General features: G+C 51.0%; 2 protein-coding genes across 3 annotated transcripts in view; one reads left to right on the forward strand and one right to left on the reverse strand.

Annotated features, from left to right (window-relative positions):
* Positions 1–2,702: 2,702 nt before the first annotated feature.
* On the forward strand, positions 2,703–15,836 carry ERGIC3 (ERGIC and golgi 3). Of its 2 annotated transcripts, XM_043479603.1 has the most exons (14): positions 2,703–2,862; positions 3,012–3,082; positions 3,196–3,283; positions 3,496–3,615; positions 7,861–7,954; positions 8,785–8,950; positions 9,097–9,154; positions 12,710–12,724; positions 13,405–13,436; positions 14,191–14,287; positions 14,364–14,428; positions 15,119–15,255; positions 15,332–15,387; positions 15,599–15,836. In XM_043479603.1, exons 1-14 carry the CDS (start codon positions 2,775–2,777, stop codon positions 15,676–15,678), a joined length of 1,167 nt encoding a protein of 388 aa, XP_043335538.1. In that variant the 5' UTR covers positions 2,703–2,774; the 3' UTR covers positions 15,679–15,836. The 2 variants fall into 2 exon arrangements, with proteins under 2 accessions (XP_043335538.1, XP_043335540.1); XM_043479605.1 differs by lacking the exon at positions 12,710–12,724.
* Positions 15,837–17,486: 1,650 nt separating this feature from the next.
* The window catches only part of LOC122448927 (fer-1-like protein 4), a 40,931-nt gene continuing 40,547 nt past the window's right edge, over positions 17,487–17,870 (reverse strand). The window contains 2 exon segments of the mRNA XM_043480584.1: positions 17,487–17,710; positions 17,712–17,844. Of these exon segments, the coding sequence (XP_043336519.1) occupies positions 17,651–17,710; positions 17,712–17,844 (193 nt within the window). The 3' untranslated portion in view covers positions 17,487–17,650.

Genomic DNA, 17,870 nt, shown 5'->3' on the forward strand with positions numbered 1-17,870 from the left:
GGCATCAGCAGGCCGGTTTCTTCACCACTGGACTACCAGGGAAACCCTCAAATATACTTATTTCTTTGATGATTTAAGGAAAAGTTCACTTATCAGTGTCTCATGTAAGGTGAAAGAAGGCTGTGACTGGGCAGAATGAACCAGTGAAAGGGCCTGAACCCTTCCCCTTCTCTGGTCAGGCTTAGGCTGCATCTACATATGACCAGTGACCCCCTCTTCCTGCAATCCAGTGTGCAGAGTGAGGCACTCCTGTATAGGATCCAACTGCTCCCATGGCCAAAGGACCTTACCTCGATGGGGAGGACTGGAAGCATTAGGGGGAAGCCTGACATTGTGAAGAGCAAAGTTTCCAACTGGTCAGTGTCTTGGTCTCCTGACTTCTGTGCCATGGTCACCTAGAAGAACTCTATGAAGGGAAAGGACTACCTACTTCTAGAATTCCTAAAAAAGAAAGTCTCCCCACTTTGCTGTCCCTATTACAGTTTCCTGATTTTTCCTTCACAGTGCAAGGCACATTCTCCTTTATTTTAATTATTTTTTTCAAATTAATTTGAAAAATTAATTTAATTATTTTTTTAAAAAAATTTTATTATGGTAAAATACACATAACATAAAATTTACCACTGTAACCATTTTCAGAGCACAGTTCAGTGGTTTATATAACATACATACATTTTGTTGTTGTTTACCTCTCCCTATTTCCCACTGAAATTTCCTCAAGAGTAAGTATGAACCACATCTTTGTTACTCAACCATGGTATTCTATAACAGGGGAGACAAGAAAAGCTTGAGAAATACATGTTGAAGAAGTGAAGTGTGTTTTAGCAGGGAACCCCACTGAGGAAGGAGGGCTTGGAAGTCAAACATGAATGGGCATAGAATGGACATATGGCAGAGAGGAGAGGATAATTTCTGTCGACATTGTTGGTGGGCATCCAACTGAGAAACAGACTTCTCCTGCATTTGGTGGTGGCAGCTAATGTGTGGGAAAGACCCAGGCTCTGGAGTCAGAAAAATCAGGCCTTGAACCCCAGCTTTGCTCTGTTAACTCCCCCTGCAACCTCGGGCAAAGTTAGTCCAACTCTTGGCTTCTTCAGCTACAAAATGGGGTTTGAAATAGCACCGACTTGTCAGGGCTGTTCTGATGTAGAATATGCTCAGTCGCTCAATCACTTCTCTTTGCGACCCCATGGACTGTGTAGCTCATCAGGCTCCTCTGTCCATGGGATTCTCTAGGCAAGAATACTGGAGTGGGTTGCCATTCCCTTCTCCAGGCTGCTGTAGAATGGATAACAGTAATTGGCATGTTGTCAGTTTTCAATTAATATGCATTAGCCCTTTCCTTCTTCCCTTCCTAGCAGGCTGTAGCCTGCAGACAGAAAGGGGGACTCAGCTTCTCCTGAGTTGGACTGTCACAATGCACCCAGCTTGTGTCCCTTCTCTTTCTCCTGGAAGCCTTCCCTGACTCAATGTGTCAGTAATTTTCTTCTATGGACTCTCCACAGTTCCCTAAACCCCTCCTTACAAAGTTCTGGTCTGTGTGTGTGTGTGTGTGTTAGTAGCTCAGTTGTGTCTGACTTTTTGCAAGTCCATCGTTGTAGCCCACCAGGCTCCTCAGTCCATGGAATTTTTCAGGTAAGAATATTGGAGAGGGTTGCCATATCCTACTCCAGGGAATCTTCCCAACCCAGGGACTGAATCTGCACCTTCTGCAGTGGCAAATGGGTTCTTTACCACTAGGGCCACGTGGGAAGCCCAGAAGCTCTGGTCCAATGCTACTGAAATGATTTGAGCCAGGCACCTCCACTAGCCATGCTGAGGAAAAGCACTGAGAGGCTGTTTGGGTAGAATCAATCCCAAAGGCTCTTGCTCCCAGAGTACTTTGAGGTACAGAAGAAATGGGTTGGAATCAGGCTCTGCCATTAATTCCTACCATCTAGGCCAAGTTGGGTTTCTCTGGTGGCTCAGATAGTAAAGAATCTGCCTGCAATGCAGGAGACCTGAGTTCGATCCCTGGGTTTGGAAGATCCCCTGGAGAAGGGAATGGCAACCCACTGTAGTATTTTTGCCTGGAGAATCCCAAGAACAGAGGAGCCTGGTGGGCTATAGTCTATGCGATAGCAAAGAGTCAGACACTACTGGGCAAATAACACACACACACACACACACACACAAACAGGGCAAGTTACTTAGCTTTTCCACGGCCACAGTTTATCCTTGAGAAAAATGGATATAAATGTCACACTGACTTTACAGAGGTGATTCTCAAGCTGTAACTACAGGAAATCGCCTGGGAGCCATTCCTAGAGTTTCTGATCAGCAGGTTTGTGTCAGGGAACAATAATTTGCATTCCTAACCAATTTCAGATGATAATGAGGCTGCCCATTGAGGACACTGTGAAAACCACTGTTCTAGGAGGTTCCAAGAGTCTGACGTGAAACTCGAGGTGCAGCTCCGGGCACAAGGCAAGCGAATGCTGCTATTACTGTGTCTATCCGGTGAAGTCCTCTTCCAGGCACTCTGCTCCACAGAAAACCTAACCCCTTACTTCTTCACCCCCTCAACCACCCCGCGGGAGCCCGTTCCAGCCGCCAAAAGCAGTGTCAGCACAGGTGGGCGGGGCGGCCTGAGTGAGAACGCGGGCAAGGGGTGGGGCCAAGCGTGGGCATTGCTGCGCCTGCGTGCGGAAGGAGGGGGCGTGGCCCAAGCTCCAGGCCGGAAGCGGGAGGCTGCCGGGGCGGGCCCGCTGGCGTCCCCTTTCCGGCTGGTCCCCATGGAGGCGCTGGGGAAGCTGAAGCAGTTCGATGCCTATCCCAAGACTCTGGAGGACTTCCGGGTCAAGACCTGCGGGGGCGCCACGGGTAGGGCGTGGCGGGGTCGGGGTCGCGGGGAGTGGGGTGTCCTGGAGGTTGGCCGGGGCGCCTGGAACCTGTCCGGCCTGCCGGGGGCAGAGGGTTCCTCTTGTCCCTCTGGACAGAGGCCATTCTGACCCTCGCTCCCTGCCCTGCAGTGACCATTGTCAGTGGCCTTCTTATGCTACTATTGTTCCTGTCGGAGCTGCAGTATTACCTCACCACAGAGGTAAGGGGCGGGGCCTAGCATGTGGGCGGGGCTTAGCATTATAGTGGTAGGAGTTTATGGAATGGGGCAAGAGAGGCTTGAGGTGAAATCTTACGAAGGTAGTCCTGCCCCAGGTGCATCCTGAGCTCTACGTGGACAAGTCACGGGGGGATAAACTGAAGATCAACATCAATGTGCTCTTTCCGCACATGCCTTGTGCCTGTGAGTACCTCACCATGGGTGGGAATGGCAAGCCCCAGGGTTCTCAGATAGGCTTCCTAGGTTCACAGCTCCAGCCTTAGGTTCTGGACTGGACTCCAGGAAAGCCTCCTTCCCCTAGTCCACTGCCACCCCAAAACAAGCTCAGCATCCCCTTACTCTCCAAAACCCTTGCCCTTAGGACACAGCCCTTTACCCTGACCTCCTGCTTCCAGATCTGAGCATCGATGCCATGGATGTGGCTGGGGAGCAGCAGCTGGATGTGGAACACAACCTGTTCAAAAAACGGCTTGATAAGGATGGCTTTCCCGTGAGCTCAGAGGCAGAGCGTCATGGTAACTTGGGGGGAAGAGGCCAGATCTCAAATCCCAGAGGTGGACATGCCCAAGCCCTACCTCCTGGCAGGTGGGCTGTGACTGACTCAGTGACACATGAAACAACTAGGACCCAGAGAAGTCAAGTGGCTTGCCAAGGGTCCCCCAGCTATTAAGAGTCAGGGTGGACTGAAATCCTGGCTTTCTAGTCTCTGTGTATTGAAGAGAGTACTCTACGTGGCTGTCATTCTGAGGTTCTGAATCCCTGCCTATTGTGGTTGAGTAACAGAAGTCAGAGGATGAGTCCTATGTGCCTTGGCAGAACTCCTCTATGTGGACCCAGGCTTCTCTGGCTGTCTACTTCCCCGTCCCACAGACTGATTTCAGCCTATAATGCTCTTCCCTCTTGGAATGCAGGATGGCTTAAGTTTAAGTCTTTGTTCTTGAATTAGATTGCCTGAGTTCAGATGTAGCTTTGTCTTTTGCTGTTCATGCCCTCGGCTATTATATCGTGATAAACAGTTGTACCTACCACGTGGAATTGCAGGATCAAATGAAGTAATACATGTATAATGCCTAGTTCAAAGTGTTGTTCACTTTTAGCTTCCTTTCTTTTCTCTGTGCCCTCCCAGTGCCTCCATTAGTTCGGTTTCCCTCCATAACAAAACCTTCCCGAAAGCTCTGATTTTTTTCACACCTTAGAGATTGCTTTGTTGGTCAGCTTTATCATTTGTTCATTAAAATGTTGAACACCAGTAAAACCAATAGAATTTGCTATAGGATTGGATATGAAGTCAAGATTGATTCCAAGGCTTTGGTATGAGCGAGTGAATGATTTAATGACCAGAGAAAGAAGAGGATTTTTGTGTATGGGTGGGAGAGGTGGGGGAATATATATATCTCCACTACTGTGTAATAAGTAACCCCAAAAGTTAGTGACTTAATTCGACAAACATTTGTTTTTGTCAGTTTCTGTGGGTCAGGAATTTGGGAGCAGCTTGGTTGGGTTGTTCTGACCATTGCAATTGGCAACATGGAGGTCACTGGAAACTGAATAGAATAGTTTTGATACTGTTGGGGTTGAAAATCTAATCACAGAGCAGAAAAGGAAGTGGAGACATCAAGTATAGATGACCCTTCCAGGAGTTTTGCTGTAAGAGAGAGCAGAGAAGTGGGGTGGGGTCTGGAAGAGAGTGCATGTGGGTTGGTTGGTTTGGTGTTGAGATTAAGCCAGGTCCTGTTGCTTCTGTCTTTTTGGTGGAGATTGAGAACAAGGTCATTAACTAAGAGTGGAGAAAGGGGAACGGATTTTGGAAGCCTAAGGAGAGAGGAAAGATATAAATTAGTCATCTCAGCGAATGGAAGAGTGAACTAATTAGTGAAAGGAAGTAGGATTGCCAGGCAGTCTTAAGGGAGGCACAGGAAGAAGTAGGCACAGAGAGCTGAACTCAGCTAGGAGGTGGGTTTTGCTACACTTATACAATGAAGGGAGAACAAGTGACTTGTGCTTGTGTGCAAGAGAATAATTATAGCAGTGGACTAGAGAATTTTTTTTCCAGCTTTGTGGGTGTATAATTGGAATATAGCATCATGTAAATTCAAGCTATACAATATGATGATTTAACATACATATATATTGTAAGATGATTACCATAGTAGGGTAACAGCCATTACCCACAGTTACCTTTTTTGTGTATGAGGTGAGAACGTTTTAAGATCTACTCTTAGCAACTTTCAAGTTTACAGTATCATTAACTATAGTCCCCATGCTGTTAGATCCTCAGAACTTATTCATCTTATAAGTGAAAGTCTGTGCCCTTTGACCAACGTTTCCCCATTTTCCCTACCCCTGAACCCCTGGCAGCCAACAATCTACTGTCTTTCTATGCATTTGTTATTTTTAGATTTTACATGTAAATGAGACCATAACAGTATTTGTCTTTCTTTGTCTGACTTATTTCACTTAATATTAATATCCTCAGGTTTATCCATGTTGTTGGAAATGGTAGGATATTCTTCTTTTTAATGGCTGTATAATATTCCAATATATATACATACAGAGCTTCCCAGGTGGCCCAGTGGTAAAGAATCTGCCTGCCAATTCAAGAGACACAAGAGACACAGGTTTGATCCTTCAGTCAGAAAGATCCCCTGGAGGAGGAAATGGCAACCACTCCATTGTCCTTGCCTGGAAAATTCCATGGACAGAGGAGCTTGGTGGGCTACAGTCCATGGAGTCACAAAGAGTTAGACATGACTGAATGACTAAGCACACACACCCACGTATACATATACATAATATATATTGGTTTGGCCAAAAAATTTGTTACATATATATACCATATGAAATATGTGTGTGTGTGTATATATACACACAGACACACAAGTCACAGTTTCCTTATCCATTCATTTGTTGATTGACTCTCACGTTGTTTTCATGTCTTGGTTATTGTGGATAATGCTACAGTAAACATGGGTCTACAGATATCTCTTCAAGATAGTGATTTCTTTCTTTTCTTTTTTTTTTTGCATATATACCCAGAAATGGGGATTGCTGGGACATATGGCAATTCTATTTTTAATTTTTTGAAGGACTTCCATATTGTTTTCCATAACGGCTATACTAATTTACACTCCCACTAACAGTGCACAAGGGTTTCCTTTCCTCTGCTTTGTCAACAATACTTATTTTATTTTTTGTTTTTGTTTTTTCCAATAATAGCCATTCTAACAGATGTGAGGTGATATCTAGTGGTTTTGATTTGCATTTCCCTGATGATGAGTAACACCGAGCACCTTTTCGTGTCTCTGTTGACCATCTGTATGTCTTCTTTTGAAAAATGTTTATTCAACTCCTTTGCCCATTTTTAATTGGACAAATTGGTTTTTTTGCTATTGAGTTTTATCAGTTCCTCAAATGTTTTTAATATTAACCCCTTATCAGAGTTATCTTTTGTAAATATTTCCTTTGTTCCATAGGTTGCCCTTTCATTTTAATAGTTTCTTTGCTGTGCAGAAGCTGTTTCTTTTGATGTACTATAGTAGCACTTATTTCTTTTTGCTTTTGTTGCCTGTGCTTTTGGTATTGTATCCAAAAAATCATTGCCGAAACCAGTATCAAGGAGTTCTTTCCCTATGTTTTCTTCCTAGGAGTTTTGCAGTATCAAGTTTTACATTTAAGTCTTTAATCCATTTTGAGTTAATTTTTGCAAGTGATGTAAAATAGTGCTGTGATTTCCTTCTTTTGTATGTGAATATCTGTTTTTTTCCAGCACCATTTAATAAAGAGACAGTTCATTACCCATTTGAACCATAGAATTTAAATAAAGAGGGAAGTGAGGGTATGAAGGGGTGATAGTGGTATCAAAGAATTGGTGGGTTCTGGGAAAAAGAGGATAAGATTTAAGATTGGGATATATGAAATTGAATTTTGGAAGGTTTGCGACCACTGATAAATAACTGAGTATGGAAATGGCTGGTGGAGGATGGTTGACGAAAATAAAAAGTTTATTGGAGGACTAGAAGTCAGGGTTCTGAATATTGAAACTGCGAGTTATGGTGAGGTAGTTAAAGGCAGGGAGCCAGGTGCAGAGAGAGCAGTCTGAGAGCAAGCACCAGGGCGAGGGGGTTAAGAGCTTACACTTTGGATTCAGAGCTGAAATCTGCCATTTACAGTGTTGTATTAGGCGAAATCACTTTTCATCTCTGAGCCTCAGCACCTTCTCAGTACTGTGGGGATAGTAACCTCCACCTTCACAGAGTCATGTGGGGTTGAAAAGAGACTATGTGTAAAGTACAGCAACCTGTACTCAGCTAATCTTTAGGATTCACTTTTATTGTTTTATTGCTATTACCTTTTCTTTAAATACTACAGGTGTGGAAATGCTTACTGCCTGACACATAGTATGCACTATGTAAATATTAGGTATTACAATGTTTATTATTCCTAAGCCACAGGCCAGAGGGCCCATGCAAGGATTGTGCTGTGCTTAGTCACTTAGCCATGTCCGACTCTTTGTCACCCCATGGACTATAGCCCTCTAGGCTCCTCTGTCCATGTGGATTCTCCAGGCAATAATACTGAAGTGGGTTGCCATGCCCTCCTCCAGGGGATCTTCCTAACCCAGGGATCAAACCCAGGTCTCCCTCATTGCAGGCAGATTCTTTACTGTCTAAGCCATCAGTGAAGCCCATGCGAGGGTTAGGGGTGCCGATTTCACTGTGCCTGCCCCTGGCTCATGACCCTGCCTCTTGCCCTCCCCTTAGAGCTCGGGAAAGTCGAGGTGAAGGTGTTTGACCCTGATTCCCTGGACCCTAATCGCTGTGAGAGCTGCTACGGTGCTGAGACGGAAGACATCAAGTGAGCCAGGGTCAGGGGGTCAGGCTGGGGGGTGGGGAGCGGGGCTCCCATCAGTCATCCCCAGCCTCTGTTGGATGCCCGTGGTGGGAGGAGTGGTGTTGGCCAAGAATTCAGATGGGATCGGCTATGTGCCTTGGTCACTGATCCCAGGTCAGGTGTCAGGCTCAGTGGCAGGCCCTTCCTGGGGGCTGCAGAGCTGGGGACGAGGTCAAAGTGGTCCTTGTTCTGGTTCAGTGGTAGTCTCTGGAGTCCAGCTGCCTGGGTTCCACCTATGTGTCCTTGGGCCAAACTACATAACCCTTGTGACGGGGGTGAAAAGGATACCTTTCTCATAAGACTTACATAGGGAATAAATGTATTTTCTATGTACAGCACTGAGATTGAAAGGCCCGGCCCAGGTTCTTAAGCCTTCCTTATATGGCAACTGCTATTTTGTTTCTCAGGCCCTGACCCCCAAGATTCAGCAGACCTAGGGTAGAGCCTGGGAATATGTATTTACAATCTTTTTTTTAATTTGGGTAAAATATACGTGACATGAAATTTACCATTTTGACTGTTTTCATATGTGCCATCTGGTAGTATTAACTACATGCATAGCCCTGTGTGATCATCACCATGATCCAGTCTAAAACTTTTCATCACCCCATCAGAATGGGAGTATGTATGTTTTCACAGCCCTGCTGCCGCTGAGGAAACATACCTGGAGGACACTGGACGATCAGGGATGAGGCTGGGGGAGGCTTTGTCGGTGGGCAGCACTGCCTTGTTCCCAGGGTGCCGGCACTCTTTGGGTGCCTCTCTGACGCTCCCCCCGCACCTCCCCTCCTCAGGTGCTGTAACTCCTGTGAGGACGTGCGGGAGGCGTATCGCCGTCGAGGCTGGGCCTTCAAGAACCCAGACACCATTGAGCAGTGCCGGCGGGAGGGCTTCAGCCAGAAGATGCAGGAGCAGAAGAACGAAGGCTGCCAGGTGTACGGCTTCCTGGAGGTCAACAAGGTACAGGAGGAGCCCAGGCGGGACAGGCCAGCTGGGCTGTGGGTTGGCCCCGTCCACTGTGACTCGAGGGCACACTTGCCCTCAGGGGACAAAGGACAAAGGGAAAGGAGGAAGCGGCTGGAGGATGAGAGGGCATCTCCCCCCAGGTGGCCGGAAACTTCCACTTTGCCCCCGGGAAGAGCTTCCAGCAGTCCCACGTGCACGGTAAGCAACCCAGGTCAGCCGGGACACCTGGCGAGTTGGAGGGCCCCTTCCCCTGCCTGATGCTCTTTTGTCTTTGGCCCAGAGCAGACCCTAGTCTGAGGGCAGCAGTTTGGTAAACAGTTAAGGGCACACGCCAAGGAGCCAGACTGTCTGGCTTCAGGTTTCAGTTTTAGACCTTCCAGGCTGTCTACAACTTTGAGAAGATTCCTTTACTTTTTTTTTTTTTGATTCCTTTACTTTTTGAGCTTCAGTTTCCTTGTTTCTAAAGTGGTGATGATAATACTTATCTCCTATGCTGTTTGGGCAGGTTAAAGATGATAGCAGGGAACCTGGCGTGTGGTAGGTACTTGTTTAAGTGGCAGCCCCCTGTGTCAAGTAACCCATGTGCGAGACTCTGACGGAAGCAGAGCTGGTTTGGAACCCAGAGTCTGCCTCTCTCAAGCTGCGTCGAACTGGGACGTACTGAGCCCTACTCGGTTTCTTCTTCTGTAAAATGGGCCTGAAATAGTACGTGCCTTACAGTGTTGTTCACGAGGATGAATAAATGGAGATTTATTCTCATTCCTTTTTTCATTCATACATTCACTAGATACTTAGTAATCACCTATTGTGATTGTCTAGTCATGCGCTAGTCTAGGTGCTAAGGAAACAGCAGCGATCAAAACAAAGTCCCTGCCCTCAGAACATTCTAGTAAAGAAAGAGAAAGTCAACAAGCACATATAAAGATATGGTATATCGAGAATATATTTAAGTAACTCAAACCCAAAAAAAGGCAGGATAAGAATGATTGAACTGAGAGGCTTGGGTGAGATGGTATGTGTGTGTGCTGTTCCATGGAGGGTGTCAGGGAAGACTGATGGGTAACCTCTGAGTGAAGATCTTAAGTGAGTACAGGGCCCGGCCATGTGGATGACTGTGGGGAGGTGTTTTCAAGCAGAGAGAAGAGCGAATGCGGATCCCTAAGGCAGGAATGTGCTTGGTGAACTCAGGGTGCAAGGAGGAAGTTAGGGTGACTGGAGCACAGTGAGCTGAGCTGCACGGTTAGGATAAGGTAAGGGAGGTGACAGGGCCCTGTCATGCAGGGTCCGGGAGGGCATTTTAGGGACTTGGGCTTTTACTTTGCGTGAGATGGGAGGGTGTTGTAGGGCTCTGAAGAAGTGGCATGTGATCTGACTTCTTTGACTTAACTCCGATAGGCAGCATTCTGCTGGTGGAGGAGACTGGGGGGTTGTGGGTGAGGGGGCAAAGTGTGGGAGGACAGGGGCAAGAGAGGCCAGTTAGGAGGCTGTCGCGGTGGTCAGTTGAGGCACCAGATGATGGGGCTGGGCTGGAGTGGGGCTAGAGGCTAAGGATACAGCAGCGAGAAGTGATATAGCAGGTATGAAGCGACCATGGATATTTCAAAGGTGGAGCTGAGAGGGGTTGCCACAGATGTAAAGGTGAGGGGAAGAGGAGTCAAGATGACTCTGTGGCTGAAGTTACCATTTAGTGAGAAGGGGAGGCTCAGAGGAACAGGTTTAGATGGTTGGAGTGATAACATAAGGCCACCTTTGACATGTTCAGACCAATGGGATGTCACCCCAGATGTCAGGTAAGCAATTGGCCACTCCAAGTCTGGAGTTCAGGAGAGAGGTCTGGCCTAGAGATACACATGCTGGAGTCATCTATGTATTTAAAACCATGAGACTGGAGAATCACCTTTCAGGTGGAGGTGAGGGTAGATGGAGAGGAGGAGAGTTCAGGGGTCTAAGCGCCGGGCCCCCAAAATTAGAGGACAGAAGGACACAGTGGCGGAGACACTGGGGAGATGAGAGTGTGACCCAGAGAGTGACATCCTGAAAGCTAAGGGACGGGTGTGTTTCCAGAACTGTATCAGGTGCTTCTGGACGTCAAGTAGAACAGCCATGGGGTGTCTAATATGGCAGTGGTCACTGTGACCGTAACAGAGTAGTTTGGGCCAGGAAGCACCCACTGAGAGGTTCAGGAGGGCATGGGAGAGGAGTTGGAAGCGGTGAACAGAGGCAACTCTTGCGGGACCAGTACTCAAGGGGAGGGGGAGGGGCCGTCGCTGGAGAGAACGGAAGTCAAGGGGGAGTTTGGTAAGATGTGTGATGTAGCCATGTGTCAGCATGCTGTCGGAAATTGCCTAGTGGAGAGAACAGAAGGGATGCCCTGTAGGTGAGGGGGACATTTGCTAGAGTGAAGTCCTTGAGAAGGAAAAGGAAGACAATGTAATGCCCTAGAGGTGTAGAAAGTCCCAATTTGACAACAGGAGGGAAGGCGGACCTGCATAGGTACAGGTAGGTTGGCAGCTGAGTGACATGGAAATCATCAGTTGTGACGGGGCCATCGTCTAAGAGAGCGTGACAGCGAGTGGCCAGAACTCTAGAGTGCCAGTGTGAGAGGGCTGCCCGGTGGTTCTGCGTGGGTCTCCAGGCGATTCAAACAAAGGGGATGGAAGGTGGTGTAGTGCCGTGAGCTGCATACCTGAGATTTTTAGGGAAAATCAAGGGCAATGAAGTGATCTAGAAATGGCATCAAGGAGCACGGAGGACCTCTGTTAAGGCCAGGAAGGAGGACAGGTGTGGGAGAGGAGTAGTCACTGCTTGGGGGCTGCAAGGGGAGCCGGGCTGTGGCCAGAGTGTGAGGGGGAGGGAGTTGTGGAGGTTGGAGATGTCGGGGTTTCGCTGATGAGTAACAGGGCGTGTGGAAGGACCTAGAAGGGATGGGAGTCAGGATTGTACTCGGGGACATACAGAGCCACATGGTGGTAAGAGTCCAGGGGACAAGAGATGACCCGGCAGTCCTGAGCTGCCTGGTAACAAAGGACAGAAGTAATAGGCTTGGTGAAGATGGCCCTGCTGGTCTTCAAGGCGGTCTGCAGGGATTCCCCTGAGCGTGGGGGCAGGCAGGTGCATCTGGAGGGTCCAGGGAACGTGGTCTCACTGGGATTGTAGGAAGACGATCAAGGTGGCTCTGTGGGCAGAGGGCCTGCGGGCACTCAGTGAGAGGTGACCCACCTCTGCTTCTCCGTCTGGCTGTTGTCAGAGCAGGGAGCCCAGGGCAGAGGGTCCCCCATGCCCTCGAGGGATATTCCAAACACAGAGCTACAGCTGCCCAAGGCCAGAGGCTGAACTGAAGGCCCGGAAGCTCGTTTCTGACATCGTGTTGATTTGGGGGAGGAGAGAGGAAGATTGTAAAGTTTATCTTAGCTCCTACCTGGTCTTCAAGATAGCCCTGTGCAGAGAACACCAAGGCTCAGAGAGAACAAGTGACCTGCCCAAGGTCACACAGCTAGGAAAGGGACCCTCTGGGCTCTAGGTCTTTTGTTCTTCCTAGGCTACCACAGGCCTGCCCCAAGCCCCCTTGCCCTCTTCTCTGGCCAGGGGAGGGGCCCGGGAGGAGGCCTGTTAGCTGAGTCCAGAGCCCACTACTGAGGCAGGAACACCTGGTGCTCCCTTCTACCACGTGTCCTGCTCTGTAGTTCTCGCTGTGAAGCTTTGAATCTTTTTTCTCTTCCTCCCTTCTCTCTCCTTCTCTCCCCCATGCTGCAGTACACGCTGTGGAGAGTAAGTGGCCCTACCCCCAGGGAAGCCAAGCCCCCATTTCTGGGGCAGCCTGTCCTCCCAAGAAGGGGGGTGGGTGTGGGTGTGGGTGGGCCTGGGAGGGGGGTCTTCTCTGGCCTGACGGCTGGGTGACTATAACAAGCGGTGGGTGTATCCATTCACTGGGGTTCCTTGTAGCAGGAGGGATCAGGGTTTGCGGGCAGGAGGAATTTGTTTTGAAACAGGGGGTGTCGGGTGCCTGCTGGGTTCCCTTTGGTGGCTTGAGGGTGGGAGCAGAGGAGGTTGGGAAAGAACTTAGACCACATTCTTAAGTCCCACCTTGCTTTGGGGTTCAGTGACTGGCCCATCGGCTCTAGTTCCTGAAAGACCTGAGTCAGTGGGCTTTATCTCCTGAGATGCAGGGCCTCGGGCCTTGGTGGGAGCAAAGGTCTGGAGTGGTGCCCATGAAGGGCTCCCTGCACATGCGAGGGAAGAAGTGGGCCCTGTAGAGGGCATGAATTCTCACCTCTCATGCAGGCCCACAGCAGGCCCTCTGGCTGCCCTCAAGCAGGGCCGGGTTGGTGAGTGAATGAGGGGTGGAAGACGAGCCAGGCAGGTCATGGTCCAGCAGGAGGAGTGGGGAGGCCTGAGTAAGGGTCTGGAGAGCCTGCTCCCCTGCTGACACCTCCTCCCTTCTCTCCTAGTCCACGACCTGCAGAGCTTCGGCCTCGACAACGTACGTACCAGGTGGAAACCATGGAGGGCGGATAGAGGTGGAGGCGTAGTTGCTGCCTTCATCCTCTGTAGAGACATCCTGGGATGCGGGAGCAGATACAGAAAAATAAACCACGTTCTGACAGGGGTGCAGTGTGAGGATCACTGGTGTGACTTTTGAACTGAGACCTGCATAGGCTGGAGATGGGGGATGGGCTTGGACAAGAGCATCCGGGCAGAGGGAGCCTGGGGTGAGGTCAGGAGGGTTGGGGCACTTCTGAGGAAAAACAGGGCTTTTTCCTGTGTGGTTGGTTGAGGATGAGCCTGGAAGGTGTACCATTCAGGGGAGTCTGGTCTCTTTCTGGAGCAGTGGGAGGCAGTTGGCTTACTTCAAGCAGGGTCATGATGGAATCAGATTTGCATAGTTTTTAAAAGATCCCTCTAGTGGCTGTTTGACTCGACAGGAGCAGAGCAGGCGAGGGAGCTGGGAGAAATGGGGCTCCTCCAGCCTAGGCCACCAAGGACCTGTGCTGTGATTGTCTCATGTGTGGGTGCAGCCAGAACCTCAAACTCTGCAGCCCCATGAGCCCCAGACCCTGAGGAAGGAGTTCCTAGGTGGGGGTTGGGGTGCCTGTCTCAGGCAGGTTCTTAGGGAAAACCCATCTCCGCACACCCACTCCCCAGACCCAGGTGCCCCTGTGTGAAAAGCTTTAGAGAGGGTGGGGCCTGTCGGAGCCTCGAGTGCTTGGAGGCCCAGGTGCTGGTATTGCTTGCAGATCAACATGACCCATTACATCCGGCACCTGTCATTTGGGGAGGACTACCCAGGCATCGTGAACCCCCTGGACCACACCAACGTCACGGCACCCCAAGGTACCAGCGCGGGAGGTAGCCCCCAGCGGCCCACGCCCTGCTGGCAGCCATGCCCAGCGCCCTCTTCTCCCCGCAGCCTCCATGATGTTTCAGTATTTTGTGAAGGTGGTGCCCACGGTGTACATGAAGGTGGACGGAGAGGTGAGTCCAAGGGGGCCCAGACTTCAGGGCACCCCCTGGAGCCAAGCCTGAGAATTCCTTCACCCTGGGAAGTGAAGTCCTGTTCTTACCCCATATGATGGGTGACAGGCTGAGGCTCAGAAGGGGCTGGGTGACTTGCCCCATAGCTAGAGCTCAGGCCCCAGGCTGTCAGAGTTCAGAGCACTTTTTCTCCTTGCCACCCACTCCTCCCGTGTACACTCTCTGCCTCTCTGTCCCCCACGGTCTGCCCTGGGCCAGGGGCTAGCCAGGCTGACCCTTCCATGCCCCTCCCTCCTCTCTCTCCTGAGGCCTGTGGAGCGGCATCTCCGCAGATGGGTAGAATGCGTGAGGACTGAGTGGAGAGGATGCCAGACCCAGCATTGCCTGGGGTTCATGGTGCAGCCCTGAAGAGTTGCTATTCTCCCCCACTGAGAGGGTCCACCATACAGAGCTGGGATTGGTAACCGTAAAGAGCTGGTGACTGGAAGGAAAGCGGGGATGGTCAGGCTGCGAGAGGGCGTGGAGGTGGTCCCCGGGCCCTGCAGTGTTTGATTCCAGCACGGGGGCCTCACTTTCTCCTCCACACAGTCGAGGCACTGCCACACCAGGGGCAGGAGCGGGGGCTGGGGCCGCGGGGCTGGGGGCCGGCTCGCAGACCTGGCCCCGGCCCAGCCTCCCCTCCTGTGCCAGGTGCTGAGGACGAATCAGTTCTCTGTGACCAGACATGAGAAGGTCGCCAACGGGCTGATGGGCGATCAGGGGCTTCCCGGGGTCTTCGTGCTCTACGAGCTCTCGCCCATGATGGTGAAGCTGACAGAGAAGCACAGGTGAGGGCCGGGGAACGGAGGGGCCTGGGCCTGCAGGGGGCAGGGTGCCTGCTGACCTCCCCTGCCCTTCTGCCAGGTCCTTCACACACTTCCTGACGGGCGTGTGCGCCATCATCGGGGGCATGTTCACAGGTCAGAAGCTGTGGGGTGTCTGTCTGGGGCTGAGGGCGATGTGGGGAGTGGAAAGCTTGACACCCCCTCCCCCCAGTTGGGTTTTGGTTGAGGGAGGAGGGGCACTTCAAGGGCCAGAAGGAGATGCTGACCTGGCCAGTCAGGTGATAAGGCCCGGAGGTCAAACCAAGGGCCCACCTGGGCCAGTGCCAGCCTTGGTCTCTCTCCCCAGTGGCTGGACTCATCGACTCTCTCATCTACCACTCAGCTCGAGCCATCCAGAAGAAAATTGATCTAGGGAAGACAACATAGTTGTCTGTCTCCCCACCCCTTCCCTCTTTCTCCTGTTTCTCTTTGACTTTGTGGTCATTTTCCCAGCCTCTTCTTACCCTACTCACCCCCACCCCCACCCCCATTCAAAGAGGCGGTTGCAGCTCCAGGTTGTTGGTAAATCTATTGATTGTGATATACTCGCTGGTCTCCGTGTGGTTCTTGGGTCTTGCTGAAGTGTGGGAACAACCCCTCATTGCACCCTTACTGAAGGCAGTCAGGACTGGCAGATCAGAGCAGGCGGCTCTGGGGGCCCCAAGCGGACATCCCTGGTTTAATAGGACTTCATTCAAACCAGACTGATGTCCACCGCACAGCCCTGTCATCAGTGCTCCCACTGTGGTCTTCGGGCCTTTTGGGTTCAGCCCCAAGGCTAAGATGGAACTTTCCAGGATGAGCTTCCTGGAGTCACCGCAGCTCCCAGGCTTGTGAGTTTCCGACCCTACTGGTTATGGGCCCTGTGCGCAGGCTGGGGCTTGTCCCCCCTAGTGGTGGCTAAAGCTGGGGCCCCTCCCTGCCACCCTGGGCTCAGTCACCTGATCCTCTCCTGCTTACTGACCCTGCTCTGTGCCAAGCCCCTCCTGGCTCCTGGTGTCCAAGGGGGGTCCATCCAGGTCCTTCGCAATTTCCTGGGTGGACACAGAACTGAAAAACGGGGAGGGAAGGTAGTGGTACTATCAGGGCTAGCACTAGATCGCGGCCTTGGACCTTGTCAGGGCTTTTCATTAGAGCCCTTCAGACGTGTGGGGAGCTAGTCGTAAGACCTCACTACTGCACAGCCCGGGGAACCAGGGATTTTAAAAGCTGGTCAGTTCAGCTGATCATTTCTCGGGGAGTTTCCGTGTAAGACAGTAGTGGGGGGAGATGCAAAGTAGAGAAATGACCACAAAACTTCTGGAGGTAGACGGACATGAGACCCAGCTCTGACTTGGCCACTTGCGAGCTATGACTTTGGACATGTTATTGGTGGGCACTCGTCTATAAATTGCAGATGATGTCAACTTCAGTGAGTCTTGTTTTTTTGGTCGCCCAGGAACCATTCCTCCTATTAACAGTATCCTGGGTTTCCTCTGGGAACCTCCCTGCCCACCCTGTCAGCTTGTGTGATTTTTGAGGAGGGTCGATCTCCCACCCTAAGCTCCAGGGGAGGGCCCAGTCAGCATGCCCTATCTCTGCTGGCCCCAGCGACCCAGAGCGAGCCAGGCTCCAGCAGGACTAGGAAATCTTTCCTCCTGGACGTGAGGATGGGGAGAGTCAGGGTTGCTGCAGCCATCCTATACTTCCAGGGACAGACCATCTTTGTAAATGAGCTTCCCCTGAGAACAGCAGTGCCAGGCTCAGAGGCAGAGAACCAGTCTCAGTGACATTGTCTGAACCCTATGACAAACAGCACCTGAAACCCACCATATCCTGGGAATTACCACTGTGGAAGCCAGAACAGTCCCTTTTTGATTCAGCCAGCTTGGGTTGGGATTTCTGTCACTTGCAACCAAGTGTCCTAAGTGACCTGCCTACTCTCAGGGTTACAGGTTCATGGAGCGCACAGAGGGTTTAGCTGCCGTGGAACAGCAGCAGCCACCGGCAGATCAGGTGAGCGCACCCAGCCATTGGCAGGGGCAGGAGGGCTGCTCACAGGGCCTGACACCTCAGTGGCCAGGCCTCCTCAGCAGGGAACCTCCCCTGGGTCCTATTCCTCCTGGCAGTAGGGCCACGTGGGCAGCTCCCTCATCCTGTGTATTAGTCCAGTGGACCCCAGCTCCCAAGGTCACCCAGGAACACCTCTATTCTCTGCCCCAAGCATTATTTGGATTATTTATTATCTGCTGTGGGTGTGCAGGTGACAAAGGTGGATTCCCCGGAAGGTTTGGGCAGAGGAAACGGGAACCCCAGGATGGTTTCCTGTCGGTAGGAAGGAGGCAGGACCTGGCATTACGGGATGAGTGTCCACGGTGAGTTAGGGGTGGTGGAGGGGGCGGAAGATGACCTGGCTTATCTGCCCTGGCATGGTGTAAAAAGACGAGGAGGAGGAAGACGGTGATCAGCACCAGCAGCAGCAGCAGCACCAAGGTGCACCAGTACCGGTGCCAGATGAAGAAGACGAAGGTCTTCAGCGGGTTCACAAACCAGTTGAAGGAGGTTTTGGGGCGGCTGCGGGGGAGCAGGTGGTGTCAGAC

This window comes from Cervus canadensis, chromosome 10 (assembly GCF_019320065.1).
Source record: "Cervus canadensis isolate Bull #8, Minnesota chromosome 10, ASM1932006v1, whole genome shotgun sequence".
Classification (NCBI taxonomy): domain Eukaryota; kingdom Metazoa; phylum Chordata; class Mammalia; order Artiodactyla; family Cervidae; genus Cervus; species Cervus canadensis.

Coding starts and splice junctions, on each gene's coding strand:
- ERGIC3 (XM_043479603.1), top strand. CDS start 2,775: ATGGAGGCGCTGGGGAAGCTGAAGCAGTTCGATGCCTATCCCAAGACT. Junction 8,951..9,096: donor GCTTCCTGGAGGTCAACAAG/GTACAGGAGGAG, acceptor ATCTCCCCCCAG/GTGGCCGGAAACTTCCACTT. Junction 14,288..14,363: donor CAACGTCACGGCACCCCAAG/GTACCAGCGCGG, acceptor TTCTCCCCGCAG/CCTCCATGATGTTTCAGTAT.